At 42.1% G+C, this 27,650-nt stretch overlaps 2 protein-coding genes across 4 annotated transcripts in view; one reads left to right on the plus strand and one right to left on the minus strand.

The window, feature by feature from the left end:
* Positions 1-780: 780 nt before the first annotated feature.
* Positions 781-23,098, minus strand: znf593 (zinc finger protein 593). Of its 3 annotated transcripts, none has more exons than XM_068011646.1 (4): positions 22,861-23,098; positions 3,309-3,521; positions 1,962-2,024; positions 781-1,072 (listed from the first exon to the last, which is right to left on the minus strand). In XM_068011646.1, the coding sequence occupies exons 2-4, from the start codon at positions 3,506-3,508 to the stop codon at positions 940-942; spliced, it is 396 nt and encodes a 131-aa protein (XP_067867747.1). In that variant the 5' UTR covers positions 3,509-3,521; positions 22,861-23,098; the 3' UTR covers positions 781-939. The 3 variants fall into 3 exon arrangements, with proteins under 3 accessions (XP_067867747.1, XP_067867746.1, XP_067867745.1); XM_068011645.1 differs by lacking the exon at positions 22,861-23,098 and adding an exon at positions 4,792-4,874; XM_068011644.1 differs by lacking the exon at positions 22,861-23,098 and adding an exon at positions 4,174-4,489.
* Positions 22,876-27,650, plus strand: part of rlf (RLF zinc finger) — a 74,197-nt gene continuing 69,422 nt past the window's right edge. Inside the window, exon 1 of the mRNA XM_068011643.1 lies at positions 22,876-23,025. Within this exon, the coding sequence (XP_067867744.1) occupies positions 22,897-23,025 (129 nt within the window). The 5' untranslated portion in view covers positions 22,876-22,896. The remainder of the gene's footprint in view (positions 23,026-27,650) is intronic.

Below are 27,650 nucleotides of genomic sequence, written 5' to 3' on the forward strand. Positions count from 1 at the left end.
TATTCTGCTTGAATCTCCATTGTATTAACCTGACATTCATTTCAGCTATAATTTCTTCCGTCATCCAGAGTACTAGTTTTGATTGCCCTTCCTGTCCCTCTTGTGGGAAAGCTTTTAGTCCATACCGAATTACCTCCTTGATGAAAGATTCCCATTGCTCATTTACTGGTCAATCTTTGTTTCCAACCCACCTGGGCCAGATACCTTGAAGGCGGCCAAGTGAAAAGTATCTTCACCTGTAAATGTTCCTCGTCTTTTTCCATTCACTGCTCTAAACTCAAAATATTCATTATCACTTTTGCACAAATGCTCTACCACGGAAACATGCACCACTTTACTTTCCAGAACTAGATCTAGCACTGCTTTTTTCTCTCTTTGGGCTGGAAACATTCTCATCAAGAATGTTCTCCTATACACATTTCAAGAATTCCTCACCCTGTTTGCCCTTTACAGTCTTTTTCCCACTCTAAGTGCCCCCCATTAGCACTAGGCTATTGTTTTTACATCTTACTGAAATTTGATTACAGATTTTCTCCACCATCTCCTTCCCACTAACTGGTGTTCTAGAAGTATACACCCAGCAGCGTAACAGCCCCTCTTCTGTTATCAATTGACACTCATGCATTACAAATCATAATGAACAGCAAATCCAATTGGGCTTCCACCAATTTAAAGAAATAGCAAAATACTGTATTTAGTTTTTCATTGGAATTTTGTATTGTTCTGTAGCCAGTTTACACAACCAATACAGTCCTATGAAAGAATAAGACACAAGTCACCTTTAAGTTACCAGCTTTAGGTATATTTTTACTAACATGCTGCTGTTATTTAGGATGGTCAGCTAAATCAATAAGATCAAAGCCAGCAAGTCTTAATAGGGAAAAATATACAAGCACTGAACAATATTTGGAAAAAAGTCTCATCTTTTTAAAAGATCAATTATGATAGTTTCATTTCTTCCTCTATTGTCTGTGTCTCGACTTTGACTTTCTTTGCTGGTATATAGGATCCCATTCCAGCTGCTCGTTCTGCTTCTTTCTGAGTGTATGGCTCTTCGCTCAGCTGTTTTAGTCTATAAATACATACAAATTCACAAAAAATAATACAAGAATTGATTTTATAAATGAACAAAGACCATCTGATAGGTTTCTTTCATGTCCTGTTGTCAATGGGCTCATTTCTTCCAACTCAGATATTAAGTTAAACATCTTAAACTGATGCAGACTTGCCCAATAGCTCAGCAAGTTTATCCAGTGAGCAGCAGACACAGACCAGGCTAGATCCCTGGTCTGTGCTCAGGCACTATAACAGGCCTCAGCAGGACCAAGCTTTGGGAAAGGAAAGCTGGTCTGGGTTTTCATGACTGACCATTAACTAGTGACCTCTGTCAGAAGTGCGCACACATGGGCATCAGAAAAGGATAAAATCAAACTCTGCTTTGAAGCCCCCCGCCACAGTTCAATAACGTCAGCGCTCATGGTCAAGGCTCATGTGAATCAACATCATAGGGGGTTGTATAATTGGCCTTCATGTCCCCCCACTGAATTGCAGGAGGTGAGGGACAAGAGGAAACAAGTGAACCTGGGTTTCTACTCCTAATTGCTAGCCAGTGACCCCCTGCTGAAATGTGAACTTATATTGTCAATGGGAATAGTAAGACTCAGGCAGTCTGTGATTCCCCCGTAGGTTTTGCACATCCACTTGTCCAATTTAATGGGTGCTAGCAACCCTCTGGCACTTTGTCCATCAGTATTAGTCACTGACTGTAATCAAAATTAAATGAAATATAATATCCCCTATCATGCTGATTTAACAGTTTATGACTCCATCTCAATAATAAAGCAGTCTTCTCTTTGGCACACCCAAAATAATGCATATTTTGTAGGGTTCCCAAAGATGTATAGAATATGTCTACTATTCACAATGATTAGTCCTGGATTGAGTTTTAGAACAATTATTACCTTCGTTTGTGAACTTTTGTCTTAAAATGCTCTTTGAGACTTCGCTGGTCAATGAAGTATCGCCTACAAATGAAGCAAAAAAAAAAGTGACTAAAAAGAAAAGGGAAGGATTTTAAATCCTGTGTGGCTGCCCAGGAAACCATATTCATTAATTAATTCACGTGACGTGAGCGGCACTGGCCAGGCCAACATTTATTGCCCATCCCAATAGGTGATGGCGAGCTGCATTCTTGATTACAACTTAGTGTCTTCCTAGGCCAATTCAGAGGGCAGTTAAAAGTCAACCACATTGCTGTGGGTCTGGAATTACATTTAGGCCAGACCGAGCAAGAACAGCAGATTTCCCTTGTGAAAGGACAATAGACAACTAGATGGGTTTTTATGATAATCCGATAGTTTCATGGTCACCAATACTGACCTAGCTTTTTATTCCATATTTATTTAACTGAAATTAAATTCCCTCAGTTGCCATAGTGAGATTTGAACTCATGTTTCCAGATCATTAGCCCAGTCCTCTAGATTACTAGTCTAACATAACTCCCATGCTACCCTACCTATATTTTTCTCCTCCTCCCCCATTCAAACTTCTTGTTAATGGTCTCCTCTCACTTCTGTAGGCACAATAAAGCCACTCTTGTTTTGGTCATTACACTACATCAGAGAAAACAGCTCTACTTTCCCCTTTGAACCAGCATCTCACCAGGTGGATCAAGCTGTTGTCCAGGAAATGCCCAACATAAAGGTAAGCTGTGACTGAGGTTCAAAACTGGGGTGTAATATCCACATTGGAAACTGGTGTAAACTCCCAGTGTTTTGAACGTGTAGACATAAGCTGGATTTAATGTTCCTGATTCTTGTTTTAAGATTTGCTCCTTTTGACCTCATTAGCAAATTCACTTTTCGAACTGCAATTCTAAATGAGACGTTGCCAGAACATTTCACAGTAGTGCAGTGATGGGAGCTGAGTCTTTTTAAGGCAGCTCATATTTCTAATTGTAGAAAAAATTTGAATTATGAAAATGTTTGTAAATGACTCCTTGTAACCATATTTGGTTTTTCACAGATGGAAAATTGTAGACAGCACACCCTCGATTTCTCAATATATACCAGTGGGTGAGATTTCTTGTCCTCGCATATTCCCTCCCTTTTGTAAACTCGGCCCAATTGCGTTCACAGAAATTCTAAGCCAAGACATATGGAGAAAGGGCTGAAGAGACGCAGCAGCACAATACACCTGTAGCGGCAAAGGGGTGCAACAATCAAATCTAACACACCACAGGAAATAAATTATACCCTCCTTCCCATGATTATTAATAATCCAAAACGTAGAACTCGGTGTTCACTTACGCGCAGTGTAAGCAATAGAATTGTGCACTTCCAATGGCGTCGTAATCTATTTCCTGGTGCAGTAATTTGTCTGCATTTTCAGGTTTCATATCTTCATGAATCTGGTCCAAATCTTTTGTTCGCCGTTTCGTTTTCCATAGCTTTGATACACTCTTCTTTTTGTCGCTGTTGTGATTGCGTATCCTCTTCGACCGAGTCATTTCCGCCAATGGCCTTGAAATGAAAACCCATAGAAATACCCTTTTACACTTCAAATATTTACCCACTTTAAAAACCATTATGTTTCCATCACGGTTTCTGGTAGGACACTCCATGTACTTACAATGCTGTGCAAAAAATGCAAAAATCCACACACTTTTTTTGATGAGCTTAAATTGATGCCTTTTGGTTGCTGATTCACAGACCAGTATCCCAATGTTGAGTTATTTTGACTGAACTGTCTTTGTAACCTCGATTATTAATTCCATCAGTTTAGCAATAAAAACCAAATAGTTAGTACTTTAATATTCAAATGTTTCTATTTGTGTTATAAGTGTTAAATTCGGGTGCTTACCTATATTTTAAATAGGGACTTAGTGTAAGTACTAATGGAACTTGGACTGGATGATGAAAGATGCTGCAAGCGAGCCAAGTTTAGGCATCCAATACCTCCCTTGATGTAGACTGTGCAGTAAGGCCCAGACAGTTCCTTGGAATGGAGTTATATCTTTGCCTGGTGCCTTCTGATTAATCTAATAGTTCATAATTCCAGTGTTCTTATAGGAGCCCAAGCTCCTTCTGTACTCTAGGCTCATATTTATAAAGCCTAGGATCCCATACACTCAACCTGTCCTTCCATTTTAAAGATTTGTGTTTCAGAACTTACAACTCTCTGTTTGTGCACCCCATTTGAAGTGCACCTCCTCTCCGCATCCTTCCTTTCAAAATTTCTCAATTAAATTTCACCGAGCTCTGGAATCTTCTAGTTTTTTTAGTTCTCCTGAAGTTGGTCACAGTATAGATCATGCGCCCTATCTTGCCAGGTCTGCTAATTTTGCCACGTATACCAATAGGAACCCAACTTGAAAATTTCCAATAATATCTAGACATGGGTTGAACTATTTAGACCACTTTGCAACAAGTATCTAAGCAGTGACTTAGAAAGAATAGAACAGACTTGTAGTTAAACATGACAATCATGGTCCAGATGCCAGACAACTAACAAGCAAAGGAACTGGACATCAGATACTTAAAAAAAAAATCAGGGGATTGGGGCGGGGGGGGGGGGGGGGGGTGAGAGAGAGAGAGAGAGCAGGGGGGGGGGGGGGAGGGAAACACGAGAAAATATGCCGCTGGCCCTGGTCGAATTGCCCGCACGCACTCTTCAGGCTGACACGGGAAGACCTGCGGAACCGCAGCCAGAAAAAGCGGCGAGGAGGGAATTCGAGACCTGGTAACTCAGCCACAAACTCTGGAGTGAAGCGGCCTCCAAATAGACACTCACCCTCACCGCCTCCCGCCCGGAAACAGAGAGGAACTACTTCCGGGGTCAACGCGCTCCCGGGTGAAGTTCTAAAGGTCACCGAGCAGCACGCGCAACCCACTGGATGTTGCATTTTCACTGAGCCCCAGGGTCATCCAACCAAATAACACCTAGCCAAAACTAACCTCCCCTTCTTTATAGAGTGCACAGCTAATAGAAAAATAAACCGTAAGTTTGCAAATACTTATAATTCAGGAATATTTAGTTACGGGGGGAAAAAAACTACTTCGTCTGCAAAAAATAAGTCTTGCATTTATATATCGCCTTCCACAACTACCGGAACTCCCAAAATGCTTTACAGCTAGTGAAGGACTTTTGAAGTGTAGGCACTGTTGTATTGTAGCAAAATGCAACAACTAATTCGTGCATAGCAAGCTCCCACAAATTGCAATGTGATAATGACCAGATAACCTGTTTTTTGTGATGTTGATTGAGGGATAAATATTGGCCAGGACACCTGGGATAACTCCCTTGCTTTTCTTGGAATTAGTTCCCTGGGATCTTTTACATCCACTTGAGAGGTCAGATGAGGCCTCAGTTTAACCTCCGACAGTGCAGCACTCCCTCAGTACTGCACTGGAGTGTCAGCCTTGAATTTTGTGCTCAAGTCCTGCAAGGGTGAACCCGCAACTTCCTGACTCAAAGGTAAGAGTGCTACCAACTGAACCACTGTAAAAAAAAATTTAAGTGTTTTTAAAGTATTTTAAAAAAAAATTAGTTGCAAACAAATTTATGTAATTGTAGCCCGTACATTTTTGTTGTGCAAAGAGATGGCCCTGTATCACTAGAAAATGTTGAATTTGTTCCTCCTTGTTTTCCTTTTTATTAAAATTTTTTAAAATTCAATTGAATTTACAGTTTGTCTCCCTCCCTGGTAGCTGTAGGTACTGTGCGTGCACACAAAATGTTACTTCAGTTTGTGATTGCATCCATCAATCTTTTTTGTGAAGGTTGTAACAATACAGTTTGTTCAGGAGCAGCTCCAGTCTTGGGTCTTGTGGTGTAGTGTCTCAGGTGGCTCATTACACTCCAAAGTGACAACTTGTGAAATGGCAAATGCCTTAATGTTGCTGCTGGAGTTTATCATATATACATTTTTAAAATTTTAGAAGTGCAGACTTCTCTCATTTTAAACAAAGGTGTTGCATTGACAACCCTCGAGTTCTCTCCAACAATAGAGAATCTAACCACCTCCCCTTGACATTCAACGGCATTGCTATCGCTGAATCCCCATACCATTAACATTCTGGGGTTACCATTGACCAGAAACTTAACTGGACCAGTCATATAAATACTGTGTCTACAAGAGTGGGTCAGAGACTGGGAATTCTGCAGCAAGAACTCACCTTCTGATTTCCCAGAGCATTTCTTCCAATGACAAGGCACAAGTCAGGAGTGTGATGGAATACTCTCCACTTGTCTGGATGGGTGCAGCTCCAACAACACTCAAGAAGCTCAACACCATCCAGGACAAAGCAGCCCACTTGATTGACACCCCATCCACCACCTTCAACATTCACTCCCTCCACCACTGACGCACAGTGGCAGCAGTGTGTACCATCGACATGATGCACTGCAGCAACTTGCTAAGTCTCCTTTGACAGCACCGTCCAAACCTGTGACGACTTCCACCTAGAAGTACTAACGTCATAGGCAGGAAGAGAGATGAGGTTCTGCAAAGTGAATATAGGGAGTTAGGCAGAAGGTTAAAAAGCGGGATCTCTAGGGTTGTAATCTCAGGATTACTTGCTGTGCCACATGCTAGTGAGGGTAGGAATAGGAGGATTAGGCAAATGAATGCGTGGCGGGAGGGCTTCAGCTACTTGGATCATTGGGATCTCTTCTGGTGCAGAGGTGACCTGTACAAGAAGGACGGGTTGCATCTAAACTGGAGGGGGACCAATATCCTTGCAGGGAGGTTTGCTAGCACTACTCGGGAGGGTTTAAGCTAGTCTTGCAGGGGGGTGGGACCCAAAATAGTAGTCTCTCCGATGAGATAGTTGAGGCAAATGTAGAGGTTAAAGCAAACAAGTCCAGTAGACAGGCCGGCAGGGGCAGGACAGGGAGCGTGGAAGGTCTGGTAGGCTAAACTGCATTTACTTTAATGCAAGAAGCCTTACAGGTAAGGCAGATGAACTCAGAGCATGGATCAGTACATGGGATTGTGATATTATAGCTATTACGGAAACATGGTTGAGGGATGGGCAGGACTGGCAACTCAATGTTCCGGGGTACCGATCCTTCCGGCATGACAGAGGTGGAGGTAAGAGAGGAGGGGGAGTTGCACTATTGATTAGGGAGGACATCACGGCAGTACTTAGAGAGGATATCCCTAGGGAAATGTCCAGCAAGGCCATATGGGTAGAACGTAGAAATAAGAAAGGGGTGATCACTTTGAATGCATTATATTATAGGCCCCCCAATAGTCAGAGGGAAGTGCAGGAGCATATATGTAGGGAAATCATAGATAGGTGTAGGAATTACAGGGTTGTATTAGTAGGTAATTTTAACTTCCCTAATATTGACTGGGACTGCCTTAGTGCTAAGGGATCAGATGGGGAAGAATTTGTCAAGTGTGTCCAGGATAGTTTTCTGAAGCAGTATATGGATGGCCCTACTAGAGAAGGGGCTACACTCGACCTCCTCTTAGGAAATGAGGATGGGCAGGTGGTTGATGTGTCAGTGGGGGAGCACTTTGGGACCAGTGACCATAACTCTATTAGCTTCAAGATAGTTATGGAAAAGGAAAGGACTGGTCCTCAGGTTGAAGTCCTAAATTGGGGGAAGGCTAATTTCGATGGCATCAGACAGGAACTCTCAAAAGTTGAATGGGAGAGGCTGTTTACGGGTAAAGGGACATCTAGCAAGTGGGAGGCTTTTAAAAGTGAGATAGGAAGAGTTCGGGGCCAGCATGTTCCGGTTAGATGGAAGGGCAAGTTTAGGGAACCTTGGTTGACGAGGGATATTGAGGGTCTGGTCAGGACAAGGAAGGAGGCATATGTCAGGTATAGACAGCTGGGATCGAGTGAGTCCCTCGAGGAGTATAGGGGATGTAGGACTACACTTAAGAAGGAAATTAGGAGGGCGAAAAGGGGCCATGAGATTTCCCTGGCGGATAAGATAAAGGAGAATCCTAAAAGATTCTATAAGTATATTAAGAGTAAAAGGGTAGCTAGGGAGAGAGTCCCCTTAAGGATCAGTGTGGCAATCTATGTATGCAGCCACGGGAAATGGGATAAGTCTTAAATGAATATTTCTCGTCCGTATTTACCATGGGGAAGGTCATGGAAGCTAGTGAGTTCAAGGGAGGGAACACCGTTATCCTGGAGCAAATCAACATTACAAAGGAGGAGATGTTGGAGGTTTTGAAGCACATTATGGTGGATAAATCCCCAGGGCCTGACCAGGTGTATCCTAGGATGCTATGGGAAGCAAGGGAGGAGATTGTTGGGGCCCTGGCAGAGATTTTTGTATCATCGTTAGCCACGGGTGAGATACCGGAAGACTGGAGGATAGCTAATGTTGTGCCTTTATTAAAGAAGGGCGGCAGGGATAAGCCAGGGAACTACAGGCCGGTGAGCCTTACATCAGTGGTGGGAAAGTTATTGGAAGGGATTCTGAGAGACAGGATTTATATGTATCTGGAAAGGCTCTGATTAGGGATAGTCAGCATGGCTTTGTGCGTGGGAAATCATGTCTCACGAATTTGATTGAGTTTTTCGAGGAGGTGACCAAGAGGATTGACGAGGGCAGGGCGATGGACGTTGTCTACATGGACTTTAGCAAGGCCATTGACAAGGTCCCGCATGGTAGGCTGGTCCAGAAGGTTCGAACACATGGGATCCAGTGGTGTGCCGCGGGTATTGGCGCTGGGCCCTCTGTTGTTTGTCATATATATTAATAACTTGGATGTGAATGTACGGGGCATGATTGGTAAGTTTGCAGATGACACCAAAATTGGTGGTATAGAGGACAGTGAAGAAGGTTGTCTAAGGTTACAACAGGATATAGATCAACTGGGAAAGTGGGCAAGGGATTGGCAAATGTAATTTAACGCAGGCAAGTGTGAAGTGATGCAGTGAACCAGGGCAGGACATATACAGTGAATGGCAGGGCCCTGGGGAGTGTTGTTGAGCGGAGAGACCTTGGGGTGCAAGTACATAGTTCCCTGAAAGTGGCAACACAGGTAGACAGGGTGGTGAAGAAGACGTATGGCATGCTTGCCTTCATCGGCCGAGGCATTGAGTACAAGAGTTGGGACGTAATGTTACAGTTGTACATAACGTTGGTTAGGCCGCATTTGGAGTACTGTGTACAGTTCTGGTCGCCGCACTACAGGAAAGATGTGATTAAGCTAGAGAGGGTGCAGAAAAGATTCACAAGGATGTTGCCTGGTTTGGAGGGCCTGAGTTATAAAGAGAGATTGGATAGGCTGGGTCTGTTTTCCCTGGAGCGAAGGAGGCTGAGAGGGGACATGATAGAGGTATATAAAATTATGAGAGGCATAGATAGGGTAGATAGCCAGAGGCTGTTTCCCATGGTAGGGGTGACTAAAACTAGAGGGCATAGATTTAAGGTGAGAGGGGAGGAGGTTTAAAGGGGATCAAAGGGGTAAATTTTTCACACAAAGAATAGTGGGTATCTGGAATGAACTGTCAGAGGAGGTGGTGGAGGCAGGAACAGTAACGACATTTAAGAGGCATCTGGACAGGTACTTGAATGAGCAAGGCATAGAGGGATATGGAATTAATGCAGGCAGGTGGGATTAGTATAGCTAGGCATTATGGTCGGCATGGACGCAGTGGGCCGAAGGGCCTGTTACTGTGCTGTACGACTCTATGACTCTAAGGACAAGGGCAGCAGACGCATGGGAATACCACTATCTGCATGTTCCCCTCCAAGTCATACACCAGCCTGGCTTGCTGTTCCTTCACTGTCGCTGGGTTAAAAACCTGGAACCCCCTTCCTAACAGCACTTTGGGTGTGCTTACATCACATGGGCTGCAGTGGTTCAAGAAGGCAGCTCACCGCCACCTTCTCAAGGGCAATTAGAGTCGGGCAATAAATGCTGGCCTAGCCAGCGACTCCCACATCCCATGAAAAAATAAAAAAACTTAATGTTCATTTGCATTATTAGCCCTAGATATGCCATATATTTTTTTCTTTAAGTCCTATTTTAAATTTTAATTTCTCTCCAGCTTTTACTGCTCACCTTCAGTTTCCTTTTTTATTTTAATTTTCCCCTCTCTACTCCACCACCCGCCCCCCCGGAGTGGTGACCTTATTTGCAGCAACCCAACAAAACAACTGTCCCTGCTCACCACAGACCTTGGAAAGAACCTGAGATATTTCTGCTCTGCAGGCTTAGTGATGTTACCCACTAGGTCACCAGGAATTTTCAAGTGTGCCACATGCTTAAGACCAGCTCTGCTCCTATGTTCCACAGTGGTAGGAACATAGGAAAAGGAGGAGACCATTTAGCTCCCTCAAGCCCCTTTCATTCAATGGCTGATCTGTGACCTAAGTCCATATACCCACCGTTCCTCCATATCCCTTAATACCTTTGGTTAAAAACATTCAGTCTCAGATTTAAAAATTAGCAATTGATCATGCATCAATCAACATTTGCCAAAGAGTGTTCCGAACATCTACCAGCCTTTCTGTGAAGCAGTATTTCCAAATTTGCTGCGGAAAAGTCTGGCTCTAATTTTTAGATTACTCCGCCTGGTCCTAGACTCCGCAACCGGTGGAAATAATTTCTCTTTATCTATCTTAGCTGTTCCCCATAACATCTTGGAAACGTCAATCAAATCACCCCTTAACCTTCTAAATTCCAGGGAATACAGCCCTAGTTGTGTAATCACTCCATATAATTTAGTCCTTGGAGTCCAGGTATCATTCTGGTAAATCTTTGCTGCACTCCCTCCAAGGCTAATATATCCTTGCTAGGGTGTGGTGCTGAGAACTGCTCACAGTAACTCCAGGTGTGGTCTAACAAGATTTGACAGGGTAGATGCAGGAAGGATGTTCCCAATGGTGGGGGAGTCCAGAACCAGGGGTCATAGTCTAAGGATATGGGGTAAACCTTTCAGGACTGAGATGAGGAGAAATTTCTTCACCCAGAGAGTGGTGAGCCTGTAGAATTCGCTACCACAGAAAGCAGTTGAACGGCGGAGCAGGCTCGAAGGGCCGAATGGCCTACTCCTGCTCCTATTTTCTATGTTTCTAACCAGGGCTTTGTATAGCTCTAACCTAACTTCTACCCCCTTGTATTCTGGTCCTATTCTGGTCCATTAATCTTTTGGATTATTTTATGTAGCTATTTATGTTATTTTATTGATTTATGTACTTGGACCCCTCCCCACCCCCACCCAAGTCTCTTTGAAATTCCATTTGGTCTCGAGCTTTTCACCAATCTCTACCCGTCAGGAGGGACTCCTGTGACAGTCTCATTCTGACCCCATTTACATGTTGCGTGTTATTAGTGGGTGCGCATCTGTTTTCTACTTAGCAATAAAATGTCAAAATTGTAATGGGATTTCTTTTTTCTTTTGGGCCTCCTTATCTCGAGAGACAATGGATACGCGCCTGGAGGTGGTCAGTGGTTTGTGAAGCAGCGCCTGGAGTGGCTATAAAGGCCAATTCTGGAGTGACAGGCTCTTCCACAGGTGCTGCAGAGAAATTTGTTTGTTGGGGCTGTTGCACAGTTGGCTCTCCCCTTGCGCCTCTGTCTTTTTTCCTGCCAACTACTAAGTCTCTTCGACTCGCCACAATTTAGCCCTGTCTTTATGGCTGCCAATGGATGTAATGGGATGGATAATAAAAATGTATTGCTCAATAAATCTGTAGTGTAACACAGGCCATCCTGGCAGCCATAAAGCGAATACAGTTTGGTTTGGCAGGTGCTTGGGAATGCACAGATCTGGAAAAGACCATGACACTTCATCAGGTCTGTCCCAAGGTACGGACTGATGTCATTCAGTGCTTACTCTGTTGCATCCTTTGTAAAATATCCAAAAATAAAAGTGTTAAAGTGGTACATGATGTGAAGCTGAATCATGAGACTGGGAGGGTCTCAATTCTCAGCAAGAAAACAAGAAGTTCAGAAAAGGAAGAGGGGAGCAGTGAATTTTGGAAATTACATTAAATACGTTTTGTATTTGGTCGAATTGATATATCTATAACAGAATTAATATTCAATGAGATCAATTATAGTGGCAACTCCATAGTGACATATTTTGAAAGCCTCAGAGGTAAAAAAAAAAGAATTCTCTAATGATTAAATTAAGCTAGGAAACATTTAATGTCACCTAACAATTCACCAGTTAAATTATACCACAGGGCATAAAATTATTCATTTATCAATTCAAGCTGCAAATTAGATTCTGTACTGGAGGTAAAATCATAATCCTTTTGATACAATAAATGCAGCTTGCAGCTTATGCTCATGAGGGAGTTTCAGCCATTACTGAAATCTCCTGAGGTCGGGTGGAGACCAAATAGATTGAGTGAAGAAACTCTAGTGGCGGAAAATGCTATAGACCAGAATAAAATAATGCAGTCATGTGTCCAAAAGCCAGATTGCTGGGTTATTCTCTGATGGTTTAGTTGGTAAAACACGGCTGACTTACTATTCAGCCTTTCAGATAACGATGGTTCCCAGGTTCAATTCCTGGTCTGCACTGAGTTTGTTGAATTAAGAGAGTAATTATGTCTTACAATTGGCCACATTCCCAATGGACGAGGAAAGGGGGGGAAGAAAGACTCTACCAGGATTACTGATTATCCAATGACTGCTGTTGGAAAGTGGATGCTGGGTGGGGGCAGAATTGGGCTCAGAAATGATAATCCCTTTGGCAGATTAAGTGCCAACTGTGACTGTAACAATGCATTCAGGAAACGTGTGGCAAAAAATAATTAAAAAGTACACACAACGCCAGGTTGCCAATTACAGTGGGTTAAATCTGAACATTTCTGAAGCTGTTTTATCAGACAGTCCTTCACTTCAAAGGGGGGGGTTTGCAAACAAGTTTTGTCGGAGACATCTAAAGTCAATGAAAACTCAATTTGCATAATTATTTCTTTCCTTTTGAATTGTCATTAGTTTTTCTTTCTCAGTTGCATTCTTCATTTCTTTTATCTTTTTTTGTTATCTTTTATCACCCTCATGCATTAATTTTATCTCTCCTTCCCTTTCTCTTTGCTTCTTTACAAATCCACAATAATTTCCTTTAAATTTTATATTTGGATTTGAGGAAAATAAATTTCACCCAGAGGGTGGTTGGAATGTGGAACGCACTGCCTGAAGAGGTGGTAGAGGCAGGAACCCTCACAACATTTAAGAAGTATTTAGATGAGCAATTGAAACGTCATAGAATACTATGCTGTGGGCCACGTGCTAGAAAACGGGATTAGAATAGATAGGTGCTTGGTGGCCGGCACAGACATAATGGGCTGTATAACTCTATGACTCTATATTCCTTATATGTCATATTTTAATGACATATATCAATAGCATTTCAATTTTATACTTCAAAAATACTTTATTGGCTGTAAAGTGCTTTTTGAAACAACCTGAGGTTGTGAAAGGTAAAATATAAATTCAAGTCTTTCTTTCAACGTTTTTGGATGAATTTGATCTGAAATAGCCCTTTGTGAAGTGCTGGTTCTTTAAAGTTTATTTAATTAAAAAATTGAATTTGTCCTTTTTGCCAATGTCCTTTCCTGAATGTCCTGACTCCTGCTGTGATGTGCTAGTACATGGGGAATTGACAATATGTTTGCAATAATGCACACTCTTTCCAAATGCTGCCCCCACCATCCCTGTAAATACCTGGAAATGGGGCAGCAAATCTAATCATAAATCACACATTCAAATTACACTGAGCTTGAAATAGTGTAAGGGTAGATACACTCATTCGAATAGCCATATAAGCATTTAGACTTAGTATACTAATTATATGGCATTGTTCGGGTCAAACAGGACAAGATCAGTGACAGAGTACCGTAACAGGCTGGATTCAGTAACAGTCTGTGAAAAATAATGTAAAAGCATGTTAATTAATTTAGGGCAGCACAGTGGCGCAGTGGTTAGTACCGCAGCCTCGCAGCTCCAGCGACCCGGGTTCAGTTCTGGGTGCTGCCTACACGGAGTTTGCAAGTGCTCTCTGTGTCTGTGTGGGTTTCCGCCGGGTGCTCCGGTTTCCTCCCACCTCCAAAAGACTTGCAGGTTGATAGGTAAATTGGCCATTGTAAATTGCCCCTAGTGTGGGTAAGTGGTAGGAGAATGGTGGGGATGTGGCAGAGAATATGGGATTAATGTAGGATTAGTATAAATGGTTGGTTGTTGGTCGGCACAGACTCGGTGGGCCGAAGGGCCTGTTTCAGTGCTGTATCTCTAAATAAAAAATTAAAAAAATAAAAATAGGCAGGATGCCAGATAATCAAGAGTGACATGTTAGGAAAATGTACTCATGTATATTAGACATAGTTATTGCTGATGTAATAGCACCACATTAGGAAGGTGCAATTGACCTTATAAAGATGCAACAGCAGAGTCCCTCAGAGATGTTTATCTAGTCTTGCTTAGACTATAGTGAGCAGACAAGACATCACCTGATAAGCCCATTGCCTGTGAGTTACTTTTGGTATCAGCCGCATGGGCACTGCATATAATAGATCAGATCAATGAATTGATGAAGAATACAAGATATTAATCAGATGTCTCGGTATTTCCTAGTCCTTGAAATTGTATTAAGGGTAAGGACAACTGATTATTCCCATAAACTCAACAATAGAATTGTCACAAAAGGTAAAGTATTACAATGTGCCAATGCAAAATTCTTTACTCTCTCTCTCTCTCCCCCCAAGTTTTCTGATACATATATTGCACTTTATTCAACTTAGTCAGATGTGCAAATCTCTGCACATAAAAACAGAATTTTAAAAATCTACAGACGTTTTTTCTTAGAAACAGAAAATAGCTTGCTAATTGACCTCAGAAATCAAAGATCTCCCTAGAAATAAGTAGCCTCTAATTAATTCAAGGATTGGATTCAGAGTATCCAATGTGCCTTATTTGTATTATATTTCTTATTTGTTCTCTTAGCACTTTATGAGCCAGGAGGTTTGGAAAGGGCTGCTGCACTGCTGCCTCGTTAATTAATAAATCTGAATCAAAACAAGACTTCTTTGTGTCATCAACTTGAGAGATAGAGAAAATAATAGTAACTTTCTTTTTAGCCATTGTTCTGTTGCTAGCACTCTTGCCTCTGAGTCAGAGGTTGTGGGTTCAAGTCCCACTCCAGGATTTGAGAACAAAAGTCAAGGTTGACAGAGAACAAAAGTCAAGGTTGACACTCCTGTGCTGAGGGAGTGCTGCACTGTTGGATGAGATGTTAAATCAAGGTCCTGTATGTCCTTCCAGGTGGACGTAAAAGATCCCATGGCACTATTTGTCCCTCAATCAACATCACAAAAAACAGATTATCTGGTTGTTATCACGTTGTTTGTGGGAGCTTGCTGTGCACAGATTGGCTGCCACATTTCCTACATTACAACAGTGACTACACTTCAAAAGTACTTAATTGGCTGTAAAGCACTTTGGGATGACCCGTGGTTGTGAAAGGCACTATATAAATGCGAGTCTTTCTTTCTTTAACTGTACATGTGGCCTAAGATACTTACACAACCAACAAAGACAAAAGTCTTAATTATATCTTAGTCAGATCTTAATTATAGAAGTTATGATCTTAAAGGGAACACAGAATAATCCAGTATAGTACACATTTTTATAACATTCGCAGTGAACCATGTAAAGTAACGGGATTACTGCAGCATTAAAGTAACATCAATCAGAAAATCTGGTTGCAGAATTCGTTGACATTGTACTCCTGTACTTATAAACCAGCACATCCTCTAACCTACTGTGAACAATGCCATGGGAGGTCTATTAATATGTATAGAACATGACATAAATGTTTGAAGACTGGGACATTGTGATTTTACTGTAAATTACCTGAGGACTCATCTGAAACTTGCCTTTATATACAATATAATTTCCTATGTTCAAATTGCATGTAACAATGTTTTTCATTTTTACTGATTTTTCACTGTGGTCTGTTGAGAAGCTTGTAGCTTAAGTTCATGGAAATTCCTGAAACCACCAATATCAGCTTATAAGAATCAAAGTAGTGGACTACAATTCACAGCATTCATCGATGACAACAACTCCCTTAAAATGTTAAGATTGACAGCAGGACTGACCATTCACAGAACATGCTGGGATTTGTTGTTTGTAAGCCTTTCCGCATCCTCCACTCCTGTACATCTTTGAAAAATTACTCTTCAGATGGATGTAAAGGATCCCTTGACTATTTGAACAAGAACTGGGAATTCTCCTTGGTCAATATTCCTCCTTTAACCAACACCACCGAAACAGATAATTGGTTATTTATCTCATTTACTGACCTATGTTGTGTACAAATTGTCTGTTGTGGTTCTCCACACACCAAGAGTGACTGCAATTTCCAAACTGGTGAAGTGCTTTGGGACTCCCTGAGGACATGATAAGTGCGATATAAATACAAATTCTTTCCTTCTTCCTGAGAACATAAACCTCCCAAGGAACCTATTTTAAGGAGCAACGAAAGTAGCCAGATTTTGTTTCATAGTAGACGTCAAAACACCTTGAAACACAAACGTTTCCTACATTACACCAGTGACTACACTTCAAAAGTACTTCATTGGCCTTGAGATGTCTGGTGGTCGTGAAAGGCGCTATATAAAAGCAGGTCTTTCTTTCTCTTCAACCTTTCCCCAGTTAACTTTCCTAAAAGCACAATGTTGGTTACTATATTCCAGAAGATATTTATTTAGAATATACAGTATGTAGCATTTGTATCAAATGAAATACATTACTTTAAAATTTGGCATTGTTTAATCTTTATATTTTGTTACACCAGTTGCATTTCTTGCATCTCAAAGGTCAAAAACAAACAAAAGAGATTAATACAGATTGCAGAAATTCTGGGATTGTGGGATTTATTTAAGTTTGAAAGGAGGTTCTGGATGGAGGTCCTGCTTTGACTAAGCTTTTGGTAATCTGCCCTAACACCTCGTGTGCCTCAGTGTCAAATTTTGTTTGATAATGTTCCTGTGAAGCATCTTGGAATTTGTATTACGCTAAAGGCGCTATATAGATACAAGTTGTTGTTGAACTTAAACAGGCTTCTTCAAGTAGAATTGTTTATGGACACTGAGTACTTGTTACAAAGAGTACTTGTTACAAAGGTAAAGGACAAAAGAGTGACATCCTAGATAAAGTAGCAATTTCTCCAAGAAATATATTTGGCAACTGTGGTACATCATGGAACAAGTGTATTTATTTATCTATCTGCCTTTAGTGGGGAATGAAACCACTGTTTATTTTCCAAGGGCAAATCAAAGAACGCTTACTTCGCTGTTTCTGTGCTGATCTCTTTAAAAACTACTTTCCAAATCCAATTCTTTTCAGTAGAGGCATGAACCATTCTACGCCCCCACCCTCTGCAATTGTGTAACCATATGCTATATCATGGGAAATTACTAATTAACCTCCCATGGCATTGCACATCTGGAGTCAAGATCAGGTGTAGCTTTCAGGTGGAGAGAGCTCAGAGGGCAAAGGGCATGCAAGGGTAATTCATTCCTCATCTTTAATGTCATACCTTCTATACTTATTTTTATATGATGCTTTGATTTTATATTATTTACAGTTAGAAAGTAAAATTGTCCTGGCCAATATTTACCTCTCAACTAACATCACGAGAAACAGATTACCTCGTCATTATTACGTTGGAATGTTCTGTGAAAGGTGCAAATTGTGTTTCGATAATGCTCCTGTTAAGTGCTTTGGGATGTTTTACTATGTTAAGGGCACTGTATAAATTACTAGATATTGTAAATAAATGCAAGAGTTCCTTTTTTCTTTCTGTGTTTTCTCTCTGGAACTTGTTCTCTAAATCTTTCCGTTTTCAAAAGCTTTCTGATTTTTTTTTTTTTAACCATAATTCCCCTAGACTCAATTTGTTTCCCTTTTTTTTATCTCCTCAATGTTTAACCTTTTACTTCCAGTGTGTAAAGTGCTCTGAGACACTCAGATATTTTCTATATATTGTATAAATGTAATTTTGTTGTTCTCAATATCCATTTTGAGGGTAGTAATTTTAAAACTAAAATAGGGCTGTATAATTTGCTACATACAGCCTCCAAATGTTGTATTTTTCTGATGATCAACTGGCAAAGACCTGAAAGTTGACTTGGTTGCATAACAGATGTGTCCTTGCCAATCTTTGTTGTACTTACTGTGTCCATCAAGAATAGTTTGCTGATAAATGAATAATTGTGCCTCTCCCAGAAGATTAAATTGTAGCGATGGGGTAGGAGGTGTCTAGTCACAATGCTTTAGGCATCATGAGTGTGGATAAGTATGATGGACCAATTGCTAAACACTTCAGTGGCACTGAAAAGCCCTGCACTTGCCCATCAGGGGAATTCTATATTTTTAATTTTACTTACTCTATAATGAGAGGTTAGTTGTCCTGCCCCCAAGCAAGCGTAGTAGCTTTTTTAACACTTTGACCTTCATCTTGGGTTGTGTGTGGCACAATAACAGCTGGAAATAGATAGATTAAGGGATCACAACTATTTAAATATGAGAACATTGACATGCCATTGCTCATTGAAAGACAGATGATATAAAAAGGTTTGAATTGATATAACATCTTTCGTGACCTCAGGATGTCTCAATGTACTTTACAGCCAATGAAGTATTTTTGAAGTGTGGTCACTGCTCTAATGTAAGAAACCCGACAGCCAGTTTGTGCAGAGTAAGGTCCCGCAAACAGCAATGTGATAACCAGATAATCTGTTTTTGTGATGTTGATTGAGGGATAAGTATTGGCCAGGACACCGGTGATACTCCCCTGCTCTTCAGAATAGTGCCATGGGATCTTTTACGTCCACCTGAGAAGGCAGATGGGGCCTCAGTCTGACGGCACCTCCAACAGTGCAGCACTCCCTCAGTACCGCAGTGAAGTGCCAGCCTTGATTATGTGCTCCAGTTCTTGGAGTGGGATTTGAACCTACAACTTTTAGGATTGTAATTACAGGCACTGATTGTGGAACAGATGGAGTGAGAACAAGAAGTAATTTGGTGTTGGAGGACAGGAGGGTGGATGCAGAAATGTGTGGCTGCAGAAGAGTTTGAAAATGAGATGAACAATCATAAATTCAACTTTCTGGGATACGGAGAGGCAGCAAACCTTGCTTAGGATTGGGTAATGGGAATGGAGAACTTCTGCAGAGAGAATACAGGCAACAATGTTCTGAACAATACATTAATTTTTATTTTTATTTATTTAGAGATACAGCACTGAAACAGACCCTTCGGCCCACCAAGTCTGTGCCGACCAACAACCACCCATTTATACTAATCCTACATTAATCTCATATTCCCGACCACATCCCCACCATTCTCCTACCACCTACCTACACTCGGGCAATTTACAAAGGCCAATTTACCTATCAACCTGCAAGTCTTTGGCTGTGGGAGGAAACCGGAGCACCCGGCGGAAACCCACGCGGTCACAGGGAGAACTTGCAAACTCCGCGCAGGCAGTACCCAGAATCGAACCCGGGTCGCTGGAGCTGTGAGGCTGCGGTGCTAACCACTGCGCCACTGATAATTTTAAAAAAGTTATGTCTTAAAGAAAAAGTAAAATTAAAACAAAGTTTATACAGAACAAAAGCAAGTAAACAAAAAAAGAAAGGAAATGAATGAGTGATCATATTTAACTAATTGATGTAGGGGTGGTGTTGGATGATACAGAAGTGGAAATACATTGTCTTAGTGATGGCACAGATATGTGATTGGAAACTCATCTCGGGGTCAAATATAACACCAAGGTTGTGAACAGTCTGGTTCAGCTGCCGACATTTGCAGGGAGAGGGATGGAGTTGGTGGCCAGGGAACAGAGTTTGTACCGGCGACCAAAGGCAATGGATCCGATCTTCCCAATATTTAGTTGGAAGAAGTATCTGCTTGTCCAGTACTAGATGTCTAACAAGCATTCTGGCAATTTAGAGACAGTAGAGGGGTCGAGAAAGGTGGTGGTGAGGCAGAGCAAGGTGTAGTTAGCGCCAAGGGCGCTATATAAAGACCACACCTAGAGTACTGTGAAAGTTCTGGGCACCACGCTTTAGGAAGGATGTATTGCCCTTGGAGGGAGTGCATCATAGGTTTACCAGAATATACCTGGACTCCAAGGGTTAAATTACGAGCAGAGATTATACAAACTAGGGTTGTATTCCCTGGAGTTTAGAAAGTGACGTTTTTAAGATATTATGGGGTTAGGGTAGAATGAGAGAAACTATGGGGGGGGGGGGAATTTTATCCTGGGGGCGGTGGTCTTGACATCGGGAGAAACCAAAGCCAATATTCCCGTGTCGCCTCTTTTCCGTAAGGCCTGCCGAATTTAGTGCCAATCAGGCACTTAAGTGGACAGCGACCATAGGATTCCATAGGATTCAGGACCCTGTCTTAGGAAGTCCTGCCCATGGATAGCTGCTGGCCAATCAGAGGCTGGCAGCTGCACCATCATCACAGAAGAGCGTTGTTGGAGCCAGGCATCAGGTAGGTTAAGGCGGGAGGGGTCTTATGGGGTGGGGCCATGGAGTAAGGGGAGAGGGCCCGCCTCTTGCTGATGCTGGATGCCTTGTTCAGGCCTTTTAATGATGACCCCCCACACCCCCGAGCTGGGAAGCAGCCCGCACAGTTTTTCCTCTGGTGCTTCATGTGCGACGACAGGGCCACCTGCCACACAGGTAATTGTGGCTATGGTGGGAAGAGGCCCTTAATTAGGAGTTAATTGTCCAGTTAAGGGCCTCAATTGGCGGTTCACAGGTCTTCCCGCCCCGGACTAAATTTTAACAAAGGTGGGATGATGGCGGCAACCCCCCCTGCCACCATCCCACCCAATCTTATGCTCTTCCTGCCTCCAAACCCACCACAGAGGAGAGCATAAAATTCCACCCTATTTCTCCTGGTTGGGGAGTCTCGGACTTGGGGGGCATAGTCAAAAAATTAGAGCCAGACCTTTCAGGAGTGAAATTAGGAAATACATGTGCGCACAAAGGGTGGTAGAAGTTTGGAACTCTCTTCTGCAAATGGCAATTAATGCTAGATCAAATGTTAATTTTAAATCCGAGATTGATAGATTTTTTGTTAACCAAAGATATTAAGGGATCTGGGGTAAAGGCCCCAGAAATGGAGCTAGGTTGCACATCAGTCATGATTTCATTGAATGGCGGAACAGACTCAAGGGGCTAAATGCTCCTGTTCCTGTGTTTTATGTTCCTATGACCAAGAAGTCCATGAACTCCTCTCACTTGTTGGAGGTAAGGATGGAAGAGACAGGGGTGAAGAGTGGAGAAATCTTTGCATTCCAGGATGATCTTGGAATAGTGAGTAGTTTTGACAGATGAGAGCAGTGTTTTATGTGCTTTGTGTTCCAGCCAGATCCTGAGGGATCTTGACAGGGTGGATGTGACAAGGATGTTTCCCCTTGTGGGAGAATCTAGAACTAGGGGTCACTGTTTAAAAATAAGGGTCGCCCATTTAAGTTGGAGATGAGGAGAAATTTTTTCTGAGGGTCGGAAGTCTGTGGAACTCTCTTCCTCAAAGGCAGTGGAAGCAGCGTCTTGAAATATTTTTAAGGCAGAGATGAATAGTGGGCGAAAGGTTAACAGGGGTAGGCGGGAAATGTGGAGTTGAGGTTATTATCAGATCAGCCATGATCTTGTTGAATGGTGGAGCAGGCTTGAGGGGCCAAGTGGCCTACTCCTGCTCCTCATTCGTATGTTTGTATCTGGTGGTGAATGACTAAACCAGTTGTCTGCCACGTCCATTCAAGTCTGCATCCCTTAGACTTTAGAGAGTGAAGATGAAGGCCTTACCAGGGTGAATAGCCAGGGTGAAAGAGAAATGGTTTTAATGGGGACCAGGGCATTGAAGGTGTGGTTGAACAGATTAGTAGCTACAGAGGTGTTGTGGTGAACAGAGGACCAAAGTCTAGAAAGTTGGGAATTTGAAAGTGCAGTTGTCAGTGAACTGAGAAGAGTTTTTTCCCCATCTAATTCATAATAAGCAGGCTGTTCAAAGAAAAGACTTGCATTTATATAGCACCTTTCACTTCCTCAGGATGTCCCAAAGCGCATTATGGCCAATTAAGTACTTTTGAAGTGTAGTCACTGTTGTAGAAAACGCCAATTTGCACACACAAATTTCCCACAAACAGCAATGTAATAATGAGCATGTAATATGTTTTACTGATGTTGATTGAGGGATTAATATTGGCCAGGACACTGGGGATAACTACTCTGCACTTTGAAATAGTGCCGTGGGATGTTTTACATTCACCTGAGAGTGCAGGCAAAGCCTTGGTTTAACATCTGATTGGAAAGATGGCACCTTGGACTGAACAGCACTCCCTTGGTACTGCACTGCAGTGTTAGCCTTGATTTTTTTTTGTACCAGGGAGTGAGACTGGAACCCACAACTTTCTGACTCAAGAAACAAGAGGGCAACCCACTGAAACATGGCGAGTGGGGGAGGCAGTGGAAGGCAGGACAGCAGAGTTAAGGTCACATTAAGATCAAACATGATCTTATTGAATGGCGGAGCAGGTTCGAGGGGCCGAACAGCCTAGTCCTGCTCCTATTTCTCACGTTCTGACTACATAAAACAGATGTGCCTGTAAAGATTGCGATAAGAATTTGGTTTGGAATGGAGAGTGCACTGATTCACGATAAGACAATGTGATTTTGTTTCTATCTATGTAAACATGAGGAGTGTCACAGGCCTGCTTGAGCGTCAAGCCAGGGGAGGGGTTGTTGTGACGTCATAAGAAGGCGCGAGCGAGCGTGCCCTCTGCGTTGTGACGTCACAAAGGGGCGCTTCCTTCCGCGGAGGGGGGGGGCGGGGCTACTCACGTGACCGGTGTCTACGCGCAACAGTGGAGAGCGAAGATGGCGGACGGCGAGAGCGAGCAGGCCCTCGAGCCTTTAACCGAGCGACTGAGGAGCGTCCTGGGCGACTTGCGGAGGGGCGGCCGCTCCGAGGAGTCCTCGTCGCAGTACTGCCAGCGTTTCTGCGAGGTGAAGTGATAGCTTTCGAGCGGCACCCGAGCGAGTGGCGTTGGGGGTGTTTGTGGGGAAGCTCGGACCCGGGGACGGCCGGGCAGGGAGAGGGAGGAGGAGGGAAGGGGGATGTACTCTAGCGGGGGGCACCCTCTCGGGCCTCGCCCACTCTGGGCTCGAGTGTGAAAGGGCAAATCCGCATAAACGGCCTTCCCCTCTCATCCCTCATTATTTTGATTGGCTTCTTTTCAGACAGTATAATGTGTAGGAAGCATTGCGGTTCAAAAGTTAACCGTTCAGCCAGTGCTTGTTTTCTTTGCTGAGCGCACGCACTCTAGTCCCTAATAGTTAAACGTGTTTCTCCCCCCCCACCCCCCTAGTGTTGCCTCAGCACCGAACAATAGCCTGAGTAACCTTGCAACCACTGATCAGGGCAAATGAGGGTTACAAATAATAGTTTCTGAAAAAAAATATAGACTTTCCCCTCCCGAGAAAAAGGTGCAATCTCGAATCTTAACATCTGATGGTGAAGGCTAGTATTTTATAAAGTATCTCTGATGTAAGTAAATCTAGTGGTGCTGCAGTGTCTGATTTCCATGGTTTACCCTTCGACTGCCGTCTGTTTAGGTCGTCAGTTCCTGATTTGATTAACACTCGCCTCGAGAAATGCTAAGTTTTGTGGGTTTTGTTTTGCATAATTGAACTTTTAAAAAGTTAATATTTACTAAAGTCATTTTTTTAAAAAAGCCTTCATTAAAAAAGTGAATAGCCGCAGTTATTTGTTTATATTGCATTGGAAAAATTGTGTTTAATTTTATTGGTTGTGTATATATCGCAGTTCACGCGTGTATGCTGTATTTATTTAGATGCGTTACAAGACTTGGTTAAATATGTCAGTGTCCTAATCTGTCAAAGGAAAATGCAAATGGTAATTTCATAATTATTACACCTTATTGTATTATTTTATTTAGGCTCTTTGGGATAATCCTGTTCAATATTTGTCTAATCTTAGACACTGTACGTTATTACCACAGTGCCATTTTTATTGTTTATGATTGATTTTGGTTTTCTTCATTGGTTTGTCATGTTTCTTCTGACATCCTATTCTTAATGTGTTTGAGTTTGCCCTAGTTTGTAAGAAATGATGGATACAATATTGAATGTAGTTTAGTGTAATTTGGTAGAAATGGGAAATTAGTTATTTTATTACTAAGGCTTAATCTTATTTCAATTTACAAGTGCAAAGCGATGCATTTGCACTGTGGGTATGTGTGCATATATAATGAATATAGGAGCAGTGTGTTATCCTGAGTGCTACAGAATTCCAAATGTGGTACAGGGAGCTGTGCATCTTAATTCTTCATGTTTAACCCTATTTTGTGTGCCAAAAATATTTGGGAGAAGCCATGGAGGCAAACATTTTGTGCAGAATTCTGCCACTGTAACATTTTGAAGTTCCACTCTGATATAATGAAGAGGATTGTGCACTCCACATTCTGGAGCTTTCAGGAGTAGAATTTAGTAAGGTCACAATAGGGGGAGTGTGACACAAGATCTGATCTTGTCTGCAGTAGAAGTCGTAAAATGTGAAGCACATTGAGGGGTGATACTCTGATTCTTGAAAACATTGTCCTGAATTCCTTAGATAAGCTCATTTGGATGCTTGAACTGTGAACTTGTCGCTCACTCTTTTCTTCCCATTACCTTCTGCTCCACTCTGTTATCCAAAAGAGAATTTGTGTGGTTAATATTGCTTACCCGATACAATGATCTAAACTGCAGGGCTTGACTTAAGCATGTATGTTTTCCTTTCTACCATTAAACAAACAAACCAGATTGAACTGATGGGAGTGATAGGTGTTTTTAGATCTATGTGGAAATATATTGATCCCAGACAATTAATGAAGGATATCTGAAACAAAAATGATTCATTACAGTTCTGGATTAAACATGGCTCTCTAAAAGGTTAGAAACTGGAATGCTTGAGAATAGTATGCAAGTGTACAATATAATTTAGTAGAGTTAAAATTTAATGAACTCTGCAAACAGCCCTGTTCACATGGCAGTTTTGGTTGAAGGCTCAGTTCCATAATAAAACCTGAAGTGTACATCATCTGGGGTGTCTATTGACCAGAAAATTCCCCATAGGTCCAAGCATGCTGCCCCCCCCCCCCCCCCCCAAAAAAGATTGTTTATGCTTGGGTCAATACAAATCAATGCTCAAATTATGCTGATTATATCAGTTCTGAAGAAGGGTCACTGACCTGAAACGTTAACTCTGCTTCTCTCTCCACAGTTGCTGCCAGACCTGCTGAGTATTTCCAGCATTTCTTGTTTTTATTTCTTGAATTATGCTTGTGTATTTATGAGGTTGCTTGGAATATTAACATTGATGAAATGGAATGTGATATCACCCTGGTTATCATACTTCTTGGTGAATTGGAGGAGTAGTTAGTTGGGCAGAAGAGTATAGTTTATTAGATGTTTAAAGTTAGTGTAATGCATGGTGATGGGATGTATTTGGGCACAATTTCCTGACTGTGTTCAGAGAGAAAGTTGCACCAGAATCTCTACCGAGTTGCTGTTATGTTGTACGTTACTTAATATCGGCGACATTGTAAACACGTCACATTCCATGTGTTCACCGATGACACCCAGCTTTATCTCGCCACCACCTCAATGGGTGAGCAGAAATTTTCTCCAACTAAATACTCGGAAGACCAACGCCATTCTCTTAAGTCTCTGCTGCAAACTCCGTTCCATGGCCACCAACTTCATCACTTTCTCTGGCCACCATATGAGACTGAACCAGACCATTTGCAACTGTATGGTCTTTTTTGTCCCTGAGGTGAACTTTTGGATCCATATCTGCTCCATCACCAAGGCTACTTCCACTTCCGTAACATCCCCCTCTCCGTCCCTGCTTCTGCATTGGCTAATCTGCTGAAATCCTCATCCATGCTTTTGTTACCTGTAGAATTGACGTTGAGTGCTGACCTTCCACTTGTTCACAAAACTGCCCATATCCTAACTTGCGCCAAAACCAATTCACTCGTCACTCCTGTTCTTACAAGCCTATATTAACTCCTGGTCAATTTTAAAATTATCCTTGTTTTCAGATCCCTCCGTGGCCTTGCCCCTCCTATCTCCATAACCTCCTCCAGCCATACAGCCCTCCGCGCTTTCTGCATTCCTCTGATTCTGACCTCTTGAACATCTCTGATTTTAATCATCTACATTCGCAGGTCATGTCCTTTAGCTCTGGAATTCTCTTCCTAAACCCCTCTACCTTTCACCTCCTTTATGATGCTCCTTAAAGCATGCCTTTTTGACCCTGTTTGGTCACCTGACCTAATAGCTCCTTATGTGATTCAGCATCTAGTGTTTGATCCTGTGAAGCCCCTTGGGACTTTTTACAATTTTAAAGGTACTATATAAATGCAAGTTATTTTTTTTGTGTCAGGCTAGTGGTGCTGGCTCTGAATGGATGCAGCCAATGGCAACACAAGAATAAAAATGTCTGCCTTGCTAAGACAGGTAGTTGACCTTTGCGATCTGGCAATTTTTATCTCTGCTGACTCTCTCAGGCATCTGGTTGATGTCAGTGGGTACTGAAGCAAGAGATGCTTGTTTTGCTTTGAAATTACATGATTCTAATGATTGGAGAGATTTTGGTCATGGTAAATTTGTAAGTTTATAGTTCATAGACAGGAACAAATTGTAATATGGTTGATTGACTGGTGCAAAAAGATATGTAGTGAGAATAATAGGTATAATGTGGACAGTCCTGGAAAGTTACCTTCATATCGAGATAGACCTGCTTCAAGGTCTTGTCTAATGACGGTTTAAAATAACAACTATGCAAATATTAGAGTCCCTCATGTAAACACAACTAAATTTCCCATTTGCTGTATGAGCTTGCATCCTCATGTAACACTCGATGGGACTATCTTAAGTAGAAATAATTCTCCTAGGAAATATTTTTCCTTCTCCCACTAGAGAGGAATTTTTACTGCACTACTCTCAGTGGGTAATGGTTCACCGAGCACGTGTGTATTGTGGCAACATATGGCACTTGTCATTTAATTGTCAGAAGTTAATTGATATAGTTATGTGAAGAGGTTTGTTTCTTTATAAGACAGATATAAAATAGGAGGCAAACTAAAATCCTGAGCAGATTCCTCATAATGCGGCAAGTTTATCCAGTAAGCAGTGGAGCCAGGCATTACTGGAGGTCCTAGGTTTAATCCCAGAAAGGTGCTTGGTTCAGTTTCCCAGTTTGTACTGTACTGACTGATTTCAGTCAGTAGGGAAATTGGCTAGGATTCCTGGTTTTGATTTCTATTCAGCCTCTGCTGGAAGTGTGGGTGTTTGGATGTCAGAAGAGCACAATGCTGGACGTTGGCTGCCATGCCATCCATTTAAGCATAGACGTGAAGACTGGCCAGTTTTTCCTGTTCCTTCCCACACCGCAAAGTGACTTGCACTGGGATACAAACCAGCTTGTATAGGCAGCCATCCAGTACTTTTTCCAGGAGGTCATTCTTCAGGTATGAGCGGAGAAAGTGGAAGTTCCTGTGGACATCATAGTCAAGACTGATTTCTTTTTTTATTATATTTTTATTATATCCTCATATTAGGAA

The sequence above is a fragment of the Heterodontus francisci genome, chromosome 31 (genome assembly GCF_036365525.1).
Source record: "Heterodontus francisci isolate sHetFra1 chromosome 31, sHetFra1.hap1, whole genome shotgun sequence".
Taxonomy (NCBI): Eukaryota; Metazoa; Chordata; class Chondrichthyes; order Heterodontiformes; family Heterodontidae; genus Heterodontus; species Heterodontus francisci.

What these genes read in the sequence shown, in the direction of transcription:
- znf593 (XM_068011644.1), bottom strand. Translation starts at nt 4,220, where the DNA reads ATGCGGAGAGGAGGTGCACTTCAAATGGGGTGCACAAACAGAGAGTT. An exon ending in TTCTATTGCTTACACTGCGC is followed by an intron (nt 2,025 to 3,308) that starts GTAAGTGAACAC and finishes CTTCATTTGTAG; the next exon opens with GCGATACTTCATTGACCAGC. An exon ending in ACAAAAGTTCACAAACGAAG is followed by an intron (nt 1,073 to 1,961) that starts GTAATAATTGTT and finishes ATGTATTTATAG; the next exon opens with ACTAAAACAGCTGAGCGAAG.